This window comes from Pediculus humanus, genomic scaffold, assembly GCF_000006295.1.
Source record: "Pediculus humanus corporis 1103172107841 genomic scaffold, whole genome shotgun sequence".
Taxonomy (NCBI): domain Eukaryota; kingdom Metazoa; phylum Arthropoda; class Insecta; order Psocodea; family Pediculidae; genus Pediculus; species Pediculus humanus.
This window is the reverse complement of record NW_002987423.1, coordinates 50,666-73,209: the sequence shown is the minus strand read 5'-3', so window position 1 is coordinate 73,209 and position 22,544 is coordinate 50,666. Positions and strand designations below refer to the sequence as shown.

Below are 22,544 nucleotides of genomic sequence, written 5' to 3'. Positions count from 1 at the left end.
ATATTGTATAGAGTTAATTCAAAATCTGCATGGAAAAGAATTTAAAGTCGGTTCAGCGACAAATTATCTGTATTCAATCAAGCGCATTTTGCGAGGATTATGTTCGTCCCGTTTGCATTCTCAGTGTGGCTGTTTTGCTGCTTTGACTAGTATATTAAGGTATGGTGGATGCTCAATAGAAGATGTGTTATCTGCTCTCGAAAAAGAACATCAGCTCATTCGAGGCGTTTCAAAATCGGAAACTAGAGCTCTCGACACGGGCCACTTGCTGACTTGTGGAGCCGTCATACATTCAGGATTATTTACACAACAAAGTGTACCTGTTCAGCAATCCATTCTGGAAAAATTATTTCACTTGGGGAAAAAGAAAAGTTATTTTTTTCCGCTTGCTTGCTGCTTCATTGTCGACTACGTAAATTCAGTAGATGAACAACAATTTAAGGAACACGTTTGGGAGATTTGCGAAACTCAACTCTTTAACGAACTTGATTTAAACGAATGGAGTATCGATTGCTATTATCTTCTTGTGATTTGTTGGAACAAAAATTCAGCAGTCCTAAAAAAATTTATCAAAAAAAAATTTGGAACATTTGATACATTATTAGAAAACTTGATTAAAAATATATTTACCAAATCAGTTAGAAGCACTCATTCAATATTCAATTGCATGGGAGCAATATTATGCAGCAATGATGAATCATTAAAGAAAATATGGATTAACATAATTGAAAACCATGGAAAATCATATGTATTAAAAGACAATGTGTTAATAATTTTATTTTGGAACATTATTAAACATTTAAAAGATGTTAAAGTTATACCTGACTTATTAGCTCCCAAATTTGTTGGAGTCCTTATAAAAGTCTTGTCTTACAGGAAATCAGTATCTTACAGAGATGATTGTTATGCAATGGCAAAAGATTCTTTATCGTTAGTTGTAGATGTATTGAAAAATAATGAATCAAGCGAAACAAAATTAAATGTCATCAAAAGTTTAATATTTTATCCTTCTAATTTAAAATTTGAAGCCAAGACTGGGTTAAAAATTGTAAGAAGTATCATATTGCAATTAAATTCAAATCAAATTAAAGAGTTATTTGATATTTACGAAAGTATTATTCGTGATGATTTGAAAAAAACTATAAATGATGCAGGCAATACGGAGAATTGGAGCATCAAAGAAAAACAAATAGCCCTGAATAATATTGTCAAAACAATCAATCATTCTTCTATTAAAAATGACACAAATCTCAAATTGCAGCAAATAAAATTCATTTTCGAAATTGGATTTTTAATTAAAAATGAAAACATTATAGAATTAAAGAAGTATGCCAGTGAAATTTTCTATAAAGCCATTATGTTGCAAACTCAATCTTTAAAAGATTTAGTTTTCCTTTTGGATGAACTTGTCGAATATGTAAATAAGCAAATTGAGAATAAAAATTTAGATGTTTCAGAAGAAGTTTTACATTGGTGGCAGAAACAATATTCAGTCGTTCAAAAATTAAAAAATAAATCTAAAAACAAATCGTACATTGCCGTTCATATATTATTGATTTATATGGGTTTTCAACTTTTTTCCGATTCCAAGTTGGCCATAAGTGGCATTGACGAATTATTGTCTTGTTATTCAAATCTTAAAAGCGTGCACAAGAAAAAAGCAAAAGACGCAATTCACGAGAACGGTCATGATTCGGAAAAAGTCGTGGATCTTCATTGGACGGAAGTTACAGTGGACCTCATACTTTCTCTCCTTTCTAGAGAAAATAAATTATGGCGACGTGTAATATCTTACGTATTTCCTCAAGTCGTTGTACACGCGACTTCAACGGCCCTGAATCAAATAATAGATGTTTTAAATCCAAATTTTCAAGAATCCGTTTTGGAAAGTGCCGTTTCAGACGATTCCGAAGCAGAAAGTTCTAGCGATGAATCAGAATCGGATATATCTTACTCGGACGAAAATTTCGAAAAAGAAGAAGAAAATGATGACGAAGACAAACCAAACGATCAACTTCGTTGTGCCGTCAGAGAAGCATTGGGTTATTCCGCGGCTGGAACGGATGACGAATCCATCGACATGGATGATATGAACGAAGAAGAAGAAGCTCAACTCAATGAAAAATTATCTGCCGCGTTCAAACTTTGGAAAGCCGGATCTCAAGAAAAGAAAAAAAAACAAACAAAAGAAGAAGAGGCACTAATGCATTTTAGACTTAGAGTTTTAGATTTGGTTGAAATGTACATTTCAACCAATCAAACAATGAGAGGATGTTTGGATTTGATACATCCACTATTTAATCTATTAGAATATTCAATTAAAAATAAATATCAAACTCCATTGAAAAACCGAGTGGATTCAATATTGAATAGCGTGTCATCATCCAAGAGAAGTTTTATTGATAAGGAACACGTGACACAATCTGACATCTATGAAATATTTAATTTAATTTTAGATAAAAGAGAAATATCATCTTTAGTTTTTGTTGAAATGGCTCCAAGAGTAACGGATTCCGTCGCATTTTTAATTCGGTGTTCTCAAATTTTAAACGAAAACGAACCCTACGAACCATTAGTAAATAAATTTAAATCTTTATTGGAAAGTTTTTTTCTATCAAGAGATTTTAAATTACCCATAACAATGTTTCAAGCCGTTATTAAAATGTCTTGGAAAGGTAATTTTAAATTGGTAAAAAGTCTTTACGATTTTCTAGCAATGCCAACAATAAGAGTATTGAAAAAAATAAAAATATTAAATCTTTTACAAATATTTTACAAAAACGAAAAACTTCATCGTACGGATGATGAAAATATCAAAATGGATTTAATTTCGATAGAAACGGATTTTATAAATAATTTTGATAAATATTTATCGGAAACACAAGATCACGAACAAAAACATACGGAAAAAATATACGTTAATTTTTTTTCTCATTTAATGATATTAATAAATGTTATAATAAATTATTCAAAAAAGCATCGGACGACGGATTTGAAATCAAATAATAAAGTTTTACCACCTTGGGAAAAATTAATTATTTCTTTAAATAAAATAAATTCAATCGGACAAAATAAGAAAACAAAATCTCAATTGGCAAATATATCTAATTTATTAAATGTTAAAATAGAAAAAAATGCGACGGCTAGAAAAAGAACGTCGAGTAACATTGATTATAATTCCCAGGATGGTGATGATGATGATGATGATGGTGATTTTGAAGAAGGAGATAAGAAAATGATAACAGATGATGACGTCACTAAGGCAAAAAGGAAAAAATATTCGAATAAAAAATATGATAAAATGAAAAAATCACGGGAATTAAGGGAAAAAATATCATCGGAAGGTTTAGAAGTATTTAAATTTAGTTCAGTAGATTTAAATAATTTGAATAACATCGAAGTAGGTTAATTAATTTAGTTATTAATTAATTTTTTTATTTATATAAAAAAAAACGAAAAAACGTTAATAAATATACCAAATGTATATTTTTAAAAATATTTAGTGTAATTTTTTTTCCCCCCCCCGTTTGACTGTGTATCACATTAAACCCACGCACACGCATGCACACACACACAAACTCTATCTCTATCTCTCTGAGAGAGAAAGTTTAACCATTTTGCCTTTTTAATTTCTTCTTATTTTTAATTCAAACATGTAAATGGTCGAAGGATTATTATTAAATATAATAATATTTTTGTATGTCAGGGTATGCAAACGAAGTAGGAGAATCATTCCGTTCGTTAATTCACGTTTATTGGGTAAGAGCTTCCTATGGGGTTGCCAGTTTATACGTATTGGCAGACACCGCTGATAAAACAATTAAAGCTCATAATATAGAAAAAGGAAATAAAGAATACAACAAGTATAAAGTTGTTATGACGACGGTGGATACCATTACCTGGCAAGGATTGGCATCCGTCATTATTCCAGGTTTGCTTACATTTTTTTATAAATTAATCGTTTTTTTCACTTACCTTTTTCCTCTTTTTGCCTTTAAGGTCTGACAATAAATAGAATCTGCGCTGCGACTTTTTTTTCTCTATCCAAATTAACAAAATTTTCTTCTGCTACAAGAAAGTGGACGACAACGGCCGTCGGTTTAGGATGCATACCTTTCATCGTTACTCCGATCGATACTTTTGTCGATTTTTTATTGAATAAAACTCTGAGACCATTATTCCGCTAGAAAATAACAATAATAAAAATTAATTAATTAATTATATTTAGTGAAAGCGCCAAATGTATAAATAACAAAAGTTGAAAAATAAAATTTATTTTTTTCTACAATGTCGTCTATAATTAATTTATATGACCCAACAACGATAAATAACAACAAAAATTTTTTTTTTCAAATTAGGATTTTATTGTTATTATTATTATTATTATTAGTATCACTAAAATTAACCTGTAAAATAAATAAATTTTATAGTTTTTTTACCTTTTTTTTACTCTCGAATTTCACAGCGGGGTAATAAACCATTTTAATTCAAATCTGAAGATGATAAAAAAATTATTTTTTTTGTTTAAACGGTCCTCCCCGAAATGTAAATCTTAAATAAATATTATTTAAAAAAAAAAAAAAAAAACTTCTTAAATTATGCGTATCACGTTAAAATTTAAAATACAATATTTTTTTTTTAAAATTTAATATTTTTCAATTTAATTTACAATACATACAATAATATATAAATAAGCTTTAAGAAATAACAAAATATGTATATATATATTATAATAATAATAAAATGACTAAAAAAATTTAAAAGTAAAATATGTTTTTAAGAAAATACTTTTAAAAAAAAATAAAATTCGCGGATTTTTCCCATTAAAATTTCGAAAATTATTTTCAACGATTTATATCAATACCGATTGTTTATAATCAATCAACAATATTTGACAAAAGTATATATATATATATATATATATATATATATATATATAAATTATAATACAAACTAAATTATTTTTAAAATACATTTTTGGGCGAAACAAATAATATTATATAACATATAGTAAAATTCATATATAACGTTTTTCTTTTAAATCTTTTAAAAATTAACATATATAGATATATATATATATATTTAAAAAAATTAAAACATATGAAAGTGATGACGTTTAAAAAATAAATAAATAAAATAACCCTTGAAAAAATGCACCGCACGAGTTAAAATATAGATTAATTAAAAAACTTTTTCTTATTTAATAAATCCCATTCCAATATATATATATATATATATCTAATTAATACGATAATGTAAATTTAAAAAATAAATAATAACAATAATAATATTTAAATACCTAATCATCATCTATCTAGCTTTTGATTTTAACTAAAATTTACAAAAAAAAAAAAAAAAACATATATATATTTATATTTTACGCTTTGGCAGCTGGAATTCCAGTTGAAATGGATGAAGACTGAGTTTGTTCCTTTTCTAATTGACGTCCCAAATATTCCCTGAAATACAAAAAAAAAAATAAATTTATTACAAGTGCTTCTTTTTTTTTTTTTTTTTATATAAAACAAAAAAAAGAAAAATCTTACAAAAGTTAGTGAGAATTCGGGGGATGAGGGAAGTGGTAGGGGGGAGAACGGTAACTTATTATAAAAAATACAAAAAACCAAACGTTATAAAATTTAAGCCCAAGTAAGAGTTACCAGATTTACGTATATTTTTTTTTTTTTTTTTTTTTTTTTTAAAGGACAAATGTTAAGTCTATTTACTGTAAGGTAGGGTATTATTATTGTCTCAAAAACTGGTATACGTTTTATTCACACTCGTTGGTAAAAATTTTGGCTTTTCAGGTTATTTTATTATGTCTTCCGGTGTTTTGCTCCAATCGTCCGCGTATTTCTTCACTACTCCTGTGAAATCAGTCAATTATTTATTAATTTATTTTTGGGCCAACATAAAACAAAATATAATCAACAATCAACCGATAATGATTATGATGACTACTATGATGATGATGACGATTATGATTATGATGAATGATGATTTATAAATACTCACCAATTGTGAACCATGAGTTTTTGAACAGCTATCAGAGCTTCATAGCGAACATTTGGATCATCATGTCCAAGGAGTTGCATCACTAATTGTTTTCCTCCAAGCTGTTCGATAACGCTGTAATAATTGTAATTCATTATTTTATATAATCACAATTCGAAGTGATTAAAAAAAAAAAAAAATTTCATTTAAAATACTTCCAAAAAAAAAAAAAAAAAACTTACTTCTTTCCTCGTGGATAATGTCTCACATATTCTCCTATATCAAAGCTGGCTACGCTCAAAACAAGAGGATCCTTAGATTGTTGTAATAAATCAATTAAAATGGCTAAAAGCTCATAGTTTTTTTCGTTTAGCCGTCCAGCATTTTCCCTCCAGAATTTAGCCGATTTATGAACTGGACTCCACTCCAACCTTCCTGATTTCACTTCGCTGGCATATTCATCAAAAGAGCTACACAAATTGAAAATCAAATAAAATTTTTTTCGTCATTTAATTCCTTTTTTGTAACAAATGTTTTTTTTGCAGTTCTAATACAAAATACATACACACACATACATATATTTAAAGGAAAATTATCCTAACCTTAAATCTTGCACGGATGCTTGAAGTTTTTCGTTGAGGTAAACAACATCTGAACAAATATCTTCATCATCAAACTTTCTTTGTTCCAAAATACTTAATTGCTTGAGAACTTTACACTGAACCATGGCAATACAATGCTCTTTGGAAATATCACTGTCTTCAGGTTTCTCAATGAGATTTCGAAAAACTGCCAAAATTATTCTGCTAACCTTTTCTTTCACAGAGTCACTCAAAATATCGGTGAGAATTGGAATCACATTAAATCTTAAACAAAAAAAATTTAATGTCCAGCATTTAAATATTGACACACACATTAAAAATTATAATTAGTTTCCATAATAATGATTTTATCATCACATATTATAAATATCTCAATCCATAAAATCAATTACATCAATAAAAGTATACACAACTACTTTGAAATAATTGTTAGTATTACTATTATTATTATTTGCTTAATGTAAATACACAAATCAAATCAAAACAAATAAATTCCTTGACATAATATTGATTGTTAAAACAAGTTTTAAGCAATTTAAATAATTTGAAGTTTTTGAATAAATCTGGGATAAAAAAAAAAACTTGATTAAAATGCTTGTTTGCCTGATAATTTCAAGAGTTGATAATTATTATTTATGATTGCCATACTACGATCAATAACTTTATCTTTCACATTTTGAGTTTTTTACAATACAAACTATTATGTAAAATATTATTTAAAAAAAAAAAACCTTACTTATTCATTTTTTCTGCAAGCAATGGATTATAAGTAAGTACCCAAAGGCAAAAAATGAGCTGATATTGAACCTGAAAATTAACTCTTCCAGATAATACATTTAAAATCGTTGATATTCCATCCACTGACACAAAAGCAAAACGATACTCGTCTATACGAAGCATCATTTGCAAACATCGTGCAACGGATTGCATGTATTCATTGTTCTGAAAATAAAAACGAATAAAAATAATTAAAAATGCTTCACTAAAAAGGCAATGATATTTAGAAATAAAAATATATCAAGATGTAATAGCAATAAAGTTACATTTATATTTTAAATGACAGAATTAAATTTGCTAATCAAATTCTTACATTTAATTTTAACTGATCATTTAACCAGGCCAGATAAAAATGGAGGTCAGATTTGTCCATTAAATCGGAACTCCAGCATGCCATTTTTGCTATTATTCTTGATGTCATATTTTGTATGAACCCATCTGGACGATTTAAAAGATTTAAAAAGGGTCCGAGAAACCCTTCTTTTTTTTTTGCTGAATACTCGGAAAATATTTCAACTCTACTTCTGTCTTCCTGATAATATAAAATAATTTTTTTTTTTATTTAAATAAAGAAGATAAGTGATTGTTACTTATTGAAAATTTAAAAAAATCTATATTCACTTGAAGCATATCATCTATCATGATCAAAATATACTGAATCGTTTGATCTTTTGAAATGTGGCCTAAAAGATTCAAAAATGTCTTAGCACACTGACTCCTGTTTTCTTCCAATATTTTCTTTCTACCGGGACCATCAGCATTGTCAAATGCGACAATAAAATTGTAATCTTCTTGGGAAATCATTTGAGATCTATGCGAAAAAAATTTTAAATGTTTTAAACAACAAAAATGATTATAGACATGTTTTCGTATCATATTTAAACTGCCTGAGGTCACATTTGAATAAATGATGTTTTAACAATAAAACGAGAAAAAAAATTAAAAACCCAAAAATAAAGATAAGTAGTACAATTACGTGAATCATTTAAAAGTAAAATATGAATTTTAACTTACTGAGAATAAGACTGCCATATTACTCTTTGTGCTCTAATTTCTGAGGCTTGCTGCTGCAAAATACTGGTGGCTGCCAACATATCTAAATTAATAATAATAAAATATTAGAATAGAAATTGAAGTGATTGATTGATTGTATGTTTGATGTTTAATCAAACATTTAATTTATTATGACATAATAAATTTTTGTTTTTTTATTTTTCATGGGTGTAAAATGTAAAATTTTAAATAATCTTAACATTACTTGTAACTTAAAAATTAATTACAATTTTTTGAACATTGAAATAGTTAAAGTGTAAATATTAGCGAAAAACTAAAAGGAACAAATGGTAATTAAAAAAAAAAAAAATAGTAATGAAATGAACCAAGCACAATCAATATTGTCAAGAAAAATATATAACACATTTTTAAATACCTATTTTTTCATTGGGAAGTTCAGGCAAAATACTTTTAATGGCTGCTGTTGAATTTGCCATTTTGAATGAGTTAAAATAATTCAGCTAGTAAATCTGTTGATATAAGAAAATTAAATAAAAAAATTTATAACGTTAAAAACAATTACAACTTGGTAATAAATCTCGTGACTTGAAAACAGATTACAGTGACATTAGAACAAAACAAAATCTACTGCCCCGACACATCATAAAGTAATATGGCGCTCTCAGTGATTATTCTGAGAAACTTGCGGTAAGAATTTCTTTTGAAAAACTTAAAAAAGTTTACTTTTAATTTAATTAAAACTCCATTTCACGAATAATATATATATTAATATAAATAAATATTTAAAATGTTTTTAAAGAAATAAATAAAAATAATTTCTTTTTTTCACTTGCACTCTTTGTCTCAAAATAAAGTTTCAATTATACTCTCTTGAAAATTTTTCCGATAACAAAATTTTTGATGACTTACAAAAAAAAAAAATTTTAATGATGTAAAAATAAGAATTTTTTAAAATAAAAAATGACTGGAAATTTGATTCACGAAATTACATGAAGACAATTATAAATGGAATTAGTAATTAGATTATAATAATATATATATTACGGATGCAATACGATATCATTTGATTGTTAAAAAAAAAAGTATTTAAAAATAATTAGGTCGAGCGTAAGCGTATATTAGTTGACGAATTGAAGTTTTTTATTTTATTTTTTTTTAAATTTCAAAAAAATTAATTGAACGAAATTTTATGTTTTTACATCAAAGAAAAGGGAAATTTTAATTTAATAACAATTTTTTCATTTTAAAAAAGTCCTACGATTTTTCACGTGATTAACTATGGGGAAAAGGTAAAATTGACACCTTTGGGAACGCGTGAGAAATAAATAAAAATCAATCAATATATATATATTTATATCCTTTAGAGAATTTATTTACGTCAAATTAATATTTAGTGGTTGTTATTTCAATGATAGTATAAAAGTATATATTTATATAAAAAGAAGGTCTTGGAAATTCAGGATTTAATAACACGTTAAGTTGAATAGAAATCAGTTTAAAAAAAAAAAAAAAAACTCTTCAGTTATTTTGTTTTTTAGTGCCATGATTTTGAAAAAAGTTTTTTTTAAAGCCATTTTAGTTGTTTTTTTACAAATTGATTTTTCGCTTTGTAAAACAGTAAGTAATTTTTTAAATAGTTTTAATAATTTTTTTTTAATTTAAAAAAAATTAAAATGGATTCCTTTCGTTTCACTACCCCTTTCATAATAAAAAAAATTTTATTCAGGTTATATGTATAGATCAATCTTTGTTAGTTATAATTATTAATTTTACAAAAAAAAAAAAAAAAACCTTAATGAGTTAAATTTATTTAATTTATTTCTTATATTATGTTAATTGTAAAATATGTTAATAATTTTTTTTTTTTATAGGACAGACCACATGAGAAACATGCTATAAAAAAAAGACAAATTGGAGTTTTAGCAAGAGCCGGAGCTTTACCTCAGGGTAAACGTTCTCACGATGAATTTTCAAATCAAAAAGAAACGACGCCATCATCAAAGTACCAATATTATTATTATTATTATGAAAAACTTTTTAGAAATTTTTAAAAATGCGAATGTTAAAATAATAATTGAAAAAAAAATTTTTTTTTTTTTTAAACGGCGTAGGTTAATGAATCAATTGATGAGCCGTTCGCTAGCGGAATATTCTCAAAATCCAAAAATAAATAAAAATCTTATGGATATTTATTATTTAGCGAGGAACACAGATGAGACAAATTTTGAATATCCAGGTGAATTTTTCTTAAATAATAAAGGTACATGAAAACTAATTCTCGCAAAATAATATTAAAAAAAAAAAAAATTTTTTTTTTTTTTTTTTAAAAAGATCACACATATTTTCAATAACAACAAAACGTCACACAAACATAAAAAATTTATGTTTTTTTATGTATATAACGTTGGAAACGGTGTTTTTGAAACGTGCCAACTTGCTCTTATATTATTTTTTTTTAATTTCATTTCAGATACGAAAGAATATTCCGCCATTCGAGCTAACGATGTTATAACAGACAAAAAAAAATCAAAAGAAAAAAATTATATTTTAAACTTTGGTCACCTTCTTGCGAATGCGGCGGCTGCGAATGATGATAGTAATGATGATTATGATAATAATAATAATAATAATAATAAACCAATCATTCGTATGGAATACGACAATTTGAAAAAAAAAATTGATTCAAATTTGGGATACATAATGAAAAGAAGCGGAAACGAAAAAATATTATCAAATGAAAATAAAAAAGAATTTATAACTATATTCGATTGCTTACCTGATGATTTATTAATATCGCCATATCAGGATGTTATCAGGCCCTGTGATTTACCTATTCAAATTATGGATAAAAAAAATCCCATCGATAAAAGATTTTTAGGTTATTTTTTTTTTTTTTTTTTTTTTAATAACAATAAAAAAAAACTTTCATCATATTAAAATTATTATTTGTATAAGAGTAAAAATTAAAGAGAAAAAATCGTAACGGTTTTCGAACAAAAAAAAAAAAAAAATAGTGTTAATAATAATAATAATCGGGGTGTCGTATATAAAGGAAATATGACTTATCGACCGTGTTAATATCCTCGCAACAACCCTTTTTCTTTTTTTTTTTTTTAATTTCGTGAACAAGTTATATAAAAGATTTTGATCGGTTTTAAATTTACATTTTATGTAATTTTTAATTAAATTTAAAAAATTATTAATTTTTTTTTTTTTTAGGTATTAAAAAAAAAGAGAGAGAGGGAATAAGTATTGCTTAATATTTTTTTTTTTTTTTAACCACCACGGGTATTTTATAGCCAAGTTTTATAGCTTGGCAAATTAACAAACTCTTAAGTTAACACGTCTAGATTTTTTTTTTTTTTTTTTAATGTCATTATTTCACCATGGGAACCATCTTCGTAACGCTTTTTTTTTTTTTAAAGCGAATGCGGCATTAGAAGGTTAATAAAAAAAAAAAAAAAGTTTTTACGACTTTAAAAATTCTTCGTTTTCTTTTATAGGAAGAATACCACAGCTAGGACGAACTCATCAAAAAGTACAGTCCTCATCTCCAAGACGAAGGCCACATTTTTGGTTGCAATATTGAAATTATTAAAAAAAAAATAATAATAATAATTTTTTTTTTTATAATTTAATCCATTATTTTATGAAATAAATTATATTTTACAAATCAAAAAAAAAAAAAAAAAAAAACGAATGAGAATTTTTTTTCATTACCTGAAAATATAAAATTATTTAAAATAATTGGAAACGACGATTATTTAGTTGCGAAAATAAATTTAAAAAGAATCCTTTTCGAAACATTCAAATAAATAATTTAAAATTTTATTAAAAATAAAATATCATCAGTATGTAATAGAGATTCGAAATTGATGGTGAAAGAAAAATCTGAGAAATTAATTTTTAAAAAAGGAAAATTCCTTTTGTTATGTATGTATTGGTAAAGAGAAAAAAAAAAAAAAGGTGGATTTGAATGTTTACATTGCATTTGTCAGTGATAGTATTTTTTATAATAAATGTAATTAACAATATTAAATGTGCTGATAAAAATCGTTTCTTATCTCCTCAGTGTGTGGTCTCCGTAAGATAAATGAGACTGTTTTTTCGCTCTGTGGGATACTCTTTAACAAACCTGATTTTCAATTCTCATGATTTAAAGAATAAATCAGAAAATAAAAAATTATTTTTTTTTTTTTTCTGGGCCGTGTTTGGGATTCATTAATTAATATTCATTAAAGAAAGAAGAGATTTTTTTTTAACATTCTCCCTGCCGTGAACTCTCACTCGCTCTCTCTCTCTCTCTCTCTCTCTCTCTCTCTCTCTCTCTCTCTCTCTCTCTCTCTCTCTCTCCCCATCTCGCTTTCTCCCTTTTGCTCAAATACAAAAAACGAAAAAAATTTCATTTTCTTATTAAATTATTATTATTATTAAAACCGAATTTTCTTCTTCTTTTTTTTTACACATATATGTATATATTAATTGCAATTTTAAAAAATTAAAAAATAAAAAGGCAAATTATAATATACCCATAATGATACGCGCCTGAGTAAAACAGAATTCGCACAACTACCACCACCACCACCACAACAACAACAACAACAAATTTCCTTTAGTTCAACTTGTTTTTCACAATAGTAATTAATTCGATTCGAACGTAAAATTATATGGCACAAATTTTTATTTGTAGTAAAATTTTGTAATAACCCAAAACAACCTAACATTATTTTTTTTTTATTGTCCATTTTTTTTTTTTTTTTTTTTAATCCTTTATCCATCATTCATTTCGGTTTTTTTTTTGTTCTATACGTTCAATACGATGGTGTATATACATATTAATCGATTGAAATTTTATTTTATAATAATAATAATGTATCAGAGATAGAGAAGAAAAGAAATTGAAATTAGAATTTGAAAATTTTTTGACTTTTAGATCGATCGGAGTGTGTGTGTGTGTGTGTGAATGAATTTATTGATTTGAACGGCAAAAATTTATTGAAGCAAATTTACGGTTCAAAACTCACTTAACCTCTCTCATCTTACAAGGTACCGAGTTCATTAATAAATCAAGCCAAAAGAAGCCGATGGTATTTTGGTCTGATTCTTTTGAAGGCACTATGACGGTCTGTCGACAGAATAACTGCGGTGGTCCGTGACATATTGAAATGCGGTTTACGAAAGTCAAAGCATTGTGTTCAAATATGAATGGTCTATGACATATACATCCCGCCTTCTCTTTCTCACCCTATCTCATCTCTTTCCTTGGTACAACGTGGAGCCTGAAAGGCCACCCGCAGGCTACACGAGTTTTTTTTTTTTTTTTTCGGTATTATTTTCTCGGCCGAGCTCGTCGAAACGACCGTTTTACCTTTTTTTTTTTCAAACGCTTTTCGTGAGATTTTTTTTCTCTCTCGTAAAAATTCATCATCCTCTTGGAAAATTTGTTTATCTACAGTTTTAATTACTTATAATAAAATAAAAATACAATTTTCCTCTAAAGTTTAAACATTTTTTCTTCTTCAAGAATATGTATTCGTTAAAAAAAAAAAAAAGGTAAGAAAAAAATATCGTCCGAAGACAAAGTGTGTATATATATTTAACGACCACCTTGTTCTAACAGACTCACAATCTCAGGTACAATGCGTAAAAATTCACGTTTTATTTTTTTTCTACCTTTGAATTTTTATTTTTTTATAAATAACACACGTAAAGCACCAAAATAGTCTTTTGACAAAAGTCATTTAGGCGGAAGAAGTTATTCGTTTGAGTTTTAACAAAGCACGCCTTTAAAAAATCCTATATACAATTGTTGATTTCTTTTTAAGATAGGTATTCTTATATGGTTCACTCATTCTGTCGGTATTTTTGTTGATCTTGTTATTGCCATTGTATCATTGTCCGTTATATTGTTCGAAAGTGGCCAAAAAGAGACCGCCCAGCTTGTGAAAAAAATAAAAAAAAAAATATCTATCCGAGTTTCTACCGGAAAAACATTTCGTATTTAACCCACCACCAAATTGTTATAACATTTATTATTATTTTCCTTTTTTTTTTTTTTTTTGTTAGTCTCTACATTCACCACCACCACCACCACGTGATAACTCGAAATGAAATAATAATAAATAAAAAAATATTTTTGTAATTTATTAAAAAAACCCGATAACACACACCACCAAACAATAAATTATCGTCGTAATAAATATAATAATAATAATAATATTAATAATTTACGTTTGAAATGAAATTTTAGGTAAAAAAAAAAAAAAAAGTTTTGCGTGTGTTCGTGTGACGACGTATCCATTTTCCAAATCAAATTTGTTTCATTTAATTTTTTAATTTAGGTAACATCATCATCATCATCATCATCATCGTTATTATTATTTACGTATCGGTGTAAGTAAAACTTCTCAGAGAATTATTAAAAAAAAAAAATAAGACGCGGATATATTGTTTACAACCCAATTATTACCACGACAAATTCAAAAAAAAAAAAAAAAAAAAAAAAACTTTTTTCCAATGTAGTTCAAACCGAAAATTGAAAAAAAAAAATTTTGTTGTGACCTTTCATGACATTACTTGACATGACCTAATGAAAATTATATTTAATAAAAAAAAATGTCTCTCATTACGATTGGAATAAATAGAATTTTTTAATTAATTTTTAAAAAAAATAATTATTAAAAAATAACTAACTAGATTTAGGGAGAATCATGAAGGTAAAACCTGTCGCGCAAAATGGAAAAATAATAATAATAATAATATGCGCGGATTAATGAGATTTAAACCGAAAACTAATTAAAATCCCATTTCCCATAACATTCTTATCAACTTTTCCTTTTTTTTTTAACTCGTCTATAAGGATATAAAAAAAATAAATAAATATTTGGCAGGTAACTGTCGTTGTGTTCGTCATCATCATCATCATCATTATCATCGGGTATCGAAATTTACATGGATTTCACCCACTCCCATATATATTGAGTATTTCTTTCTCGCACACTATGGTTAAATAACCAAGAGCGCATAAGTACTTTATTTAATGATTGCTTTTCTAATATTAACTAAATTAAATGTTTCACGAATGCTCAATAATTTACTCGAACCATTCGGGCCTGGCTTGTAATCTGCTCCGATCCCGCTAAACGCTTCTTAGTCGTTAAATTTCCGGTTTTATTTTCCGTCTCACCAAAAAAAAAAAAAAAAAAACAATTTTCTTTGAATATCTTTTTCTAAACGATTTCTTTAAAAAAAAAAAATTTTTTTTTTTTTTTTTTGTTCAATTGTAAAATTTTTAAAAACGTTTTGTTATATATGAGCGATGAGGTCTCCGGAGAGGTTTGCGTTTTTCATATTTTTTTTTTTTATTTTTATTAAAAAGGAGTTAATATTTATTATTTGTTGATCGTTCCCTCAGGACGCCATACGTTCGAGTACCTGACACAAAAGAAAAGTTTTTTTTTTCCATAAAGTATTTTACTTTTTGAAAAACAAAATTCGGTTAAAATTTTCTACAAAATAATAAATTTTTTTTTTTTTTATATAAAAAGGATTCGGAGCAAAAAATTTTTTGAAACTTTTCAAAATGGAATCAATAGCAATTCAAAAGTGAAATTATTATTATTATTTTCACTTTTAATCGCGGAAAATTTCATTTACTTGTCGGATTTTGTCTCGTCAGCATTCACTCAATGATTTTAACCGATTTTCTTTTTTACTTTAACGTCGGCGGCATTATTTATTAAATTTTTTTTCTTAAATTTCAATAGTCGGTTCTAGGTTTAACGCGATTTCCAACGCGGTTTTTTTTTAAAATCCTTTTGAAATTACCCTTTGGTAATAATTGCGGCATGCCTTACAGGTAATACACGGCGACCGGATTTATTTCCCTTTTATTATTATTATTATTAATGAGTGCCTCAGATAATCAATAATTAATTATTAAATTAAATCTTTTTTGATCCGCATTTCAAGTTATTTTATTTTTTTTCCTTCAAAAGTTTACCACTTTTTTTTTAATTGTATACATAATACGTGAATCCAAATCGAAGGAAAATTAGTTTACTGAATTTTCCTCAAAAAAAAAAAAAAAAATTAAAATGAAATTGATGACTAATTTAAAATTTTCTCATTGTCCATTTAAACTATCAAAAAATTTTATTATGAAAAATTAACGGAACGTTTCGTGATAATATAATTGATAATTTGAAAAAATTTTACGCATATCAAAGAAACTTTAATATTTAATTTTCGTCTGCTTCTGTTTTTTTTTTTTTTTTTTTCTATAAAAATTACACATTGATTGTTTTCTACGTGGATCAAAAAATTAATTTTTATCATCATTTTATTCGATAAAATTTAATTTATTATTTAAATAAATAATATTTATAATTTTTACTTTGTCTCCTTTCAATTTTATTATCATTATTCAATAACCCTTTCATTCGAAGGCATGAACAAAAAAACCCGCCATTTTATATTCATTCCTTTACATCTTTGATAGATTTTTTTTTTTCTTTTCATATAATTATGTAAAAAATTATTCGGTTCAAAAAAAAAAAAAAAATTGATAGAACCCGTGCCTTATGATAGTACGTGATTTTTAAAACCCGGAAATTTAAATGATCTGAAAAAATCACGTGTCGAATCATTTAAAATTTAAATCCGTTTGAATTTCGTAACCGTCATTAAAATAATATATATATTAAATAAAATGAAAAGTTTTTGAAAAGTTTGATATCAGGTATAGAAAGAAAAAAGGTTGAACAGGGTGAAAGAGAGAGGGAGGGAGAAAGTGAGTGACGAATAATTATTGAAAACAATGAAAACTATTATTGATTGATCTAGATAAAAAAAAAAAAAAATTAGGAAAAAGTTAAATGTGAGCCTAAAGATATGGTTAATTTAATAGCATTTAAATCTCATGTCGATGACTAATGAACCTGAGCATTGTAAACTGTACCTGTGACCGGGGGCAACTCAATCGTGCGAGAGGTCTTCTCAAGGTGTCAGAAGCAAACCGTGGTAGATTTGCAGCTTCTGTTCATTCCTCGAAGGTATTTTCAAAATCAATTTCTATATATATATTTTTCTCTTTATCTTTAGTTTTTTTACTAGAGTTTTGTTTGCTAGACTCAAAAATATAATTATATAAAAGAAAACACTCTTTACTAATAATAATAATATTATTCGTTATTTAACAAAAAAAAATTTTTTTTTTAGTCCAACAGATAATTTAACACATTGTCTTCGTGTGAGAAAAATAAAAATTTCCAATTATTGTTTTCATCATGTATTTTTTTATTTATTTATTTATTATTTTTCATTGTTTACGACAAAAAAATAAAAGAAAAGAAAAGAAAAAAGCAAAAAAAAAAAGGAAAAGAATAGAAAACTAAAGAAAGAAAGAAAAAAAAGGAAACTTAACTTCTACTTAATGATATTAAAATATAAACATTTAAAAACAACCACCACTTTTTAGTGAAAAAAAAAAAAAAAACTTTTTGGACAATAAGAAATTATGACGCCGTATATCTCCGGTAGTCAACTTTTTTTTATAGAACAAACTAAAAAAAAAAAAAAAACAGAATTTTACAGTGAATTCATGCTGTGTGTGTGTGTGTGTCGATTGACAAGTATTAGTATTCGTAAGCAATAAAAACTTGTTAAATTATTTACTAAATTGAAATAAGAAGCCAAACAAAAAAATAAAAAAAATATAAAAAAATATTATTCTTTAGAAAGAACAAACGAATGTTCTGATAGTTTTATTAGCCTCAATCAATCATGTGTCAAAGCGAAAATTCTCCTTTTTTTTGGCTTAACAAATAACTTCTTTTATTTTCACTAAATAATAATAATAATACTAAAGAATTTAAAAAAAAAAAAAGAAAAATATTGCGACATCGTTCATTTATTTTATTATTATTTTCTAGAAGCTAATTGTTGTCAGCAAACAATGCAAACAAATAATGATTTTAAAAGTTGTTGATAGGTAGAACGGCTTCTGCTCCCAACATTATTTCATGTCCCCATAATTCGTTACTTTTATTTTTTTTTAAATTTTCACAATAATAACTCCAACAACGTGAAACTTGTTGTTGTTGTTTTTGTTTTTGTTGTTGTTGTTACTGGTTAAATTCTAAGAAATTTTAAAGCGTCAGTCGCGTTTATTTTATTTTTCATCAACAACTATGATAAAAAGTTATCCTTACTATTTCATATGCGTGAGGGATTGTTATTGTAAAAAAAAAAAAAAAAAAAAAGAAATTTTATTTATTAATAATAATAATAATAAATTTATAAAAAAAGAAACCCAACCCTTTCCCTTTCCCCAATTTTTTTTTTTCCTATTCCTTATTCTTCTTTTTCTTCTCTCTCTCTCTCTCTCCCATCCCATTCATCGAAACCTTAATCGAACTTTTAAAAAAATACTTAATTAAGAATATATATATATATGGTGAATATATCAGATATAAATAACTCAAAAGCTCAAAGGTAACATTTTTAAAGAAAAACGTGAAGGGGTGAAGCAGGCATCACATGAATGGTAATGAATTGTGGGCCCCGGGGGCCATGCAAACGCTTGATGGATTTATGAGCCTACCAATGACCTCGTCATATGTAAACGTCATTTACTTATTTCGTTAGGTGTGAGTTTCGGCTCTTTTGCCGAGTTTTTTTCAATTTACTAACGAGATTAGATACCTCACCACTTAGTCAATGTCATCATTACGTTGATCTTTGAGTTTTTCAATTTGTCTTAAGACCTCCGCGCGCGGAAACTAATAACTGATCGCTTTTACACGAAATGATTTAGTGCTCGGATGGAAAGAGATGATGATGATGATGATGATGGTGCCCTTAAATTTTTTTTTCTTTTCTTTTTCATGTGGCCTTTTGGGTTTCGTGCAAACCACCGACTTTTGCCTGTTTTTTCGTGTGCACTTTCGACCGTAACGCGCCTCGAAAAAAATAAAATTATTCTCGTAATATAATTTATTATTATTATTATTATTATTATTTGTTATTTAATTTGAGTTGCAAAAAATTTTCCGTCATTTTTTTTTTTTGTCTGGAATGATACAATATGATGATTGACTTTGAGAAAAAACCGACAAACGGTTTTCAACCCGTGAAATATTGTTGTGATTTTTTTTTTGAAAAAAAAATTGAAATTTTTTAAATTAATACTAATTAATTACTATTATGGATTTTAATAGTATTAAAAAATTTTAAAGTGTCTTTTGTTGTAAAACGGTTGCAATAAAACTTTTACATATATATATGTATTTTCATCGCGGTGGTCCAGAGTACTTGCATCATAACAAAACAATGACATTTTAAATAAAGATTTCAATCTTGTACGAAAATTGAGAAACATTAAATGATCGGTTCGTTCGTTTTGTGCACGCCTGGTGAACCCGAACAACTAACGGTTCTCAAGGTGGTCGGATAAAAATTGTAATCATCATCATCATCATCATCATCGTGTTACCCTTTAATCAAGTTACCGCACTCGCCTGACATCTTTTTACCATAAACTAAAAAAAAAAAAATTTTTTTTTTTTTTCTCATTTCTTTTCTCGGACTCTTGGATATCATTATTATTCTATTGCAAAATTATTTTAAAAAATTTTAACCGTCGTTTATTCACTCCCTCTCATCCTCGTGCCTGAAACTTTTCTTTTTTTTTCAGGCAGACATAAGACGTGAAAATTTAAAAAAAAAAAAAGAAAAAAATTTTTGTTAGTCGGAAAATTTGTTTATCTAAAGAACAAACGCGCGTCGTTGGTTTTTTTAAAATAAATATTGCAAAAACGAATTAATTAATAAAAGTGTGAAAAGTTTAAAAACTTCACTTGCGGTAATTAATTAAAAAGAATTTTTTAATAGTTTTCGAATTTCGTCAAAAGATTGTTTCTCGATTAAATTTTGAGACAATAAATAAAAAAAAAGAAAAACGTCGTAACGTCGTGGAAAACGAAAGAACAAAGTTCCAGAGTGTGTAAAGTTTGAAATATTTAAAATATTATCGATAAATGACAGGTAAAAAAAAAAAAAAAAAAAAAAAAAAAATGCAGTGAATTGGTCGTACGTGAAGTCCTCGAAAGGCGCGCATATAACAATTCGTAAAAAATACAAAAACAAGATTTCAAAAAAATGTTGTGGTGATGGGGGAGTGACACCACGTGATTTATTATCGGAGGTAATCTGTTTTCCTCCTCTCTCTCTCTTTCTCTCTCTCTCTCTCTCTCTCTCTCTTTCTTTCTTTCTCTATTTTATTCTCTCTTTCTCTCTCTCTCTTTCCAAAGTTCTCACTCGCTGCCTAATCTAATTACAGGTATTTAATCTGAGTAAATTACAAGGTCTGTCAGCCGACACGTTAGCCTCACTCACACCTGCGTGCCTGCGCGGGGGCGTTCCGACTATTAGCCCGCATACATCATATTATCATTTTTCATATCACATTTTCAAGGAGTCTACAAACTTCTCGGGCTTTATTATTATTATTATTTTATTTTTTTTTTTTTTTACGATATTCTACGTGGTCGTTTTCGATCGGGATTACTTTTTTTTTTTAAAAATTCATCTGATTTAAAAAAAAAAAAAAAAAAAAAACGGCTCACCTTTATTTCAAATGTATTTATGTACGTATTATACCATTTTTTAGTAAAAATTTTCTCGAGGCAAATAACGATGAAACGTTAACCGTCCAAAAAAAAAAAAAAAAAAATAGACGCGAGTATATTTTTTCATTGATGCGACGCCCAATTTTTACCAATACACGCACACGCGCACGCACACACACACACACATATATATATGATTTTTTTTTTCAAGTAAATTTAAAAACCGCATACGAAACTCATCGAAAGACAAATGAAACGACAAAGACAAAAAAATTCAATACAAAAAGAAACGATATAAAGTAATTAATAAAACATTTTTTTTTTTTTATGTCTCGTAAAAAAAAAAAGTGTGCAGGGAAAAAAATAAAAAAGGTTCGCCCATTGGAAATATTAATTAATCTTCGTGTCTGCAAAATCACAGGCCGAAGCAATAAAAAAAAAAAAAATGATAAAAAGAAAAGAAGGAAAGAAAGTCGAATCAGATAAATTTTTAACTTCATGGATCGGTAATATGCATGACTTAAAAACAGGCACGGCTGCAATTTACCGATCCTGCAAAATCCGATGATCCGCCATCGGCGGTTTTCCTTCTCTTCACAAAGAATTTCGACGACTCAAATATTAAATTGCAATAGCCATACTCGTATGAGATTTTTAAAATATAATAATAATAATAATGAGAGAAAGTTAAGTTTAATAAAATAAAATTTTGTGTGGTCGGTTTTTTGATGAATTTTTTTTTAATAATGAAAAAAATAAATAAATAATAATTTAATATTATTAATTTATCATTTTTGTATCAATTTAATAAAAAAAAATTTTATTTGTTTATTCGATTTTTATTTATTTATTTAAAAAAATAAATTTTTTTCTTTTCTTTGCCAACAGATTTTTAATTATTTAAAAAAAAAAAACCACGACCACACGCAAAACGATCAGACGTTCAGTTATTTATCGATACTTGTTTTTTTAACACTTCCAAAAGTTTTATTTTATTACCCGAAAGATTATTATTATTATTATTATTATTACATTTATCCTTTTTTCTATTAATACTTTAAATACCCGATAATCTTTTTTTTTGTTTACTGTTTAGATATAGATAGAATTTTAAATGAAAAGACTAAGAAGAAATTACACCTGGTGAAAGAAATACATTTATCACATTTATAATTAGAAAATAATTATTATTATTATTTTAAAATATTGACTCGATACTCGAATTTGATTATTATTATTATTATTATTTTATTGATAAAAAAAAAGAAAAATTGAAAGACGTACGTACGGGGTTTCCGCGTGTTTAAAATAGCGGTTTCGAATTCAGGTTATCGGAGGACATCGACTGATTTTTTTTTTTTTTTTTTTTTTTGTTATTAATGACGATTCTACCCCTTTCAAACCATGAAAATAAAAGAGCATAAGAAAGATTCGTGACCGAAAAATTGGCCATAAACTACACAATAAACATTAAAGCGATAAACGTTACGCGGACGGTAAAAGTTTTGCGCCGAATAACTTTGCATCG

The 22,544-nt window shown here is 26.6% G+C and overlaps 4 protein-coding genes across 4 annotated transcripts; 3 read left to right on the top strand and 1 right to left on the bottom strand.

The window, feature by feature from the left end:
* Positions 1-29: 29 nt before the first annotated feature.
* Phum_PHUM375990 (DNA polymerase V, putative) lies at positions 30-2,714 on the top strand (the record flags this gene model as incomplete). Its single annotated transcript, XM_002428275.1, has 3 exons — positions 30-50; positions 125-2,675; positions 2,698-2,714. The coding sequence occupies 3 exons, from the start codon at positions 30-32 to the stop codon at positions 2,712-2,714; spliced, it is 2,589 nt and encodes an 862-aa protein (XP_002428320.1).
* A 985-nt stretch (positions 2,715-3,699) lies between these two features.
* Positions 3,700-4,187, top strand: Phum_PHUM375980 (mitochondrial 18 kDa protein, putative; the record flags this gene model as incomplete). The annotated part of the gene is made up of 2 exons (XM_002428274.1): positions 3,700-3,931; positions 4,000-4,187. 2 exons carry the CDS (start codon positions 3,700-3,702, stop codon positions 4,185-4,187), a joined length of 420 nt encoding a protein of 139 aa, XP_002428319.1.
* Positions 4,188-6,011: 1,824 nt separating this feature from the next.
* Positions 6,012-8,863, bottom strand: Phum_PHUM375970 (vacuolar ATP synthase subunit H, putative; the record flags this gene model as incomplete). Its single annotated transcript, XM_002428273.1, has 8 exons — positions 6,012-6,129; positions 6,237-6,464; positions 6,597-6,860; positions 7,333-7,538; positions 7,687-7,905; positions 7,995-8,184; positions 8,388-8,469; positions 8,803-8,863. The coding sequence occupies 8 exons, from the start codon at positions 8,861-8,863 to the stop codon at positions 6,012-6,014; spliced, it is 1,368 nt and encodes a 455-aa protein (XP_002428318.1).
* Positions 8,864-10,502: 1,639 nt separating this feature from the next.
* Phum_PHUM375960 (uncharacterized protein) lies at positions 10,503-11,324 on the top strand (the record flags this gene model as incomplete). The annotated part of the gene is made up of 2 exons (XM_002428272.1): positions 10,503-10,623; positions 10,858-11,324. 2 exons carry the CDS (start codon positions 10,503-10,505, stop codon positions 11,322-11,324), a joined length of 588 nt encoding a protein of 195 aa, XP_002428317.1.
* Positions 11,325-22,544: the final 11,220 nt, after the last annotated feature.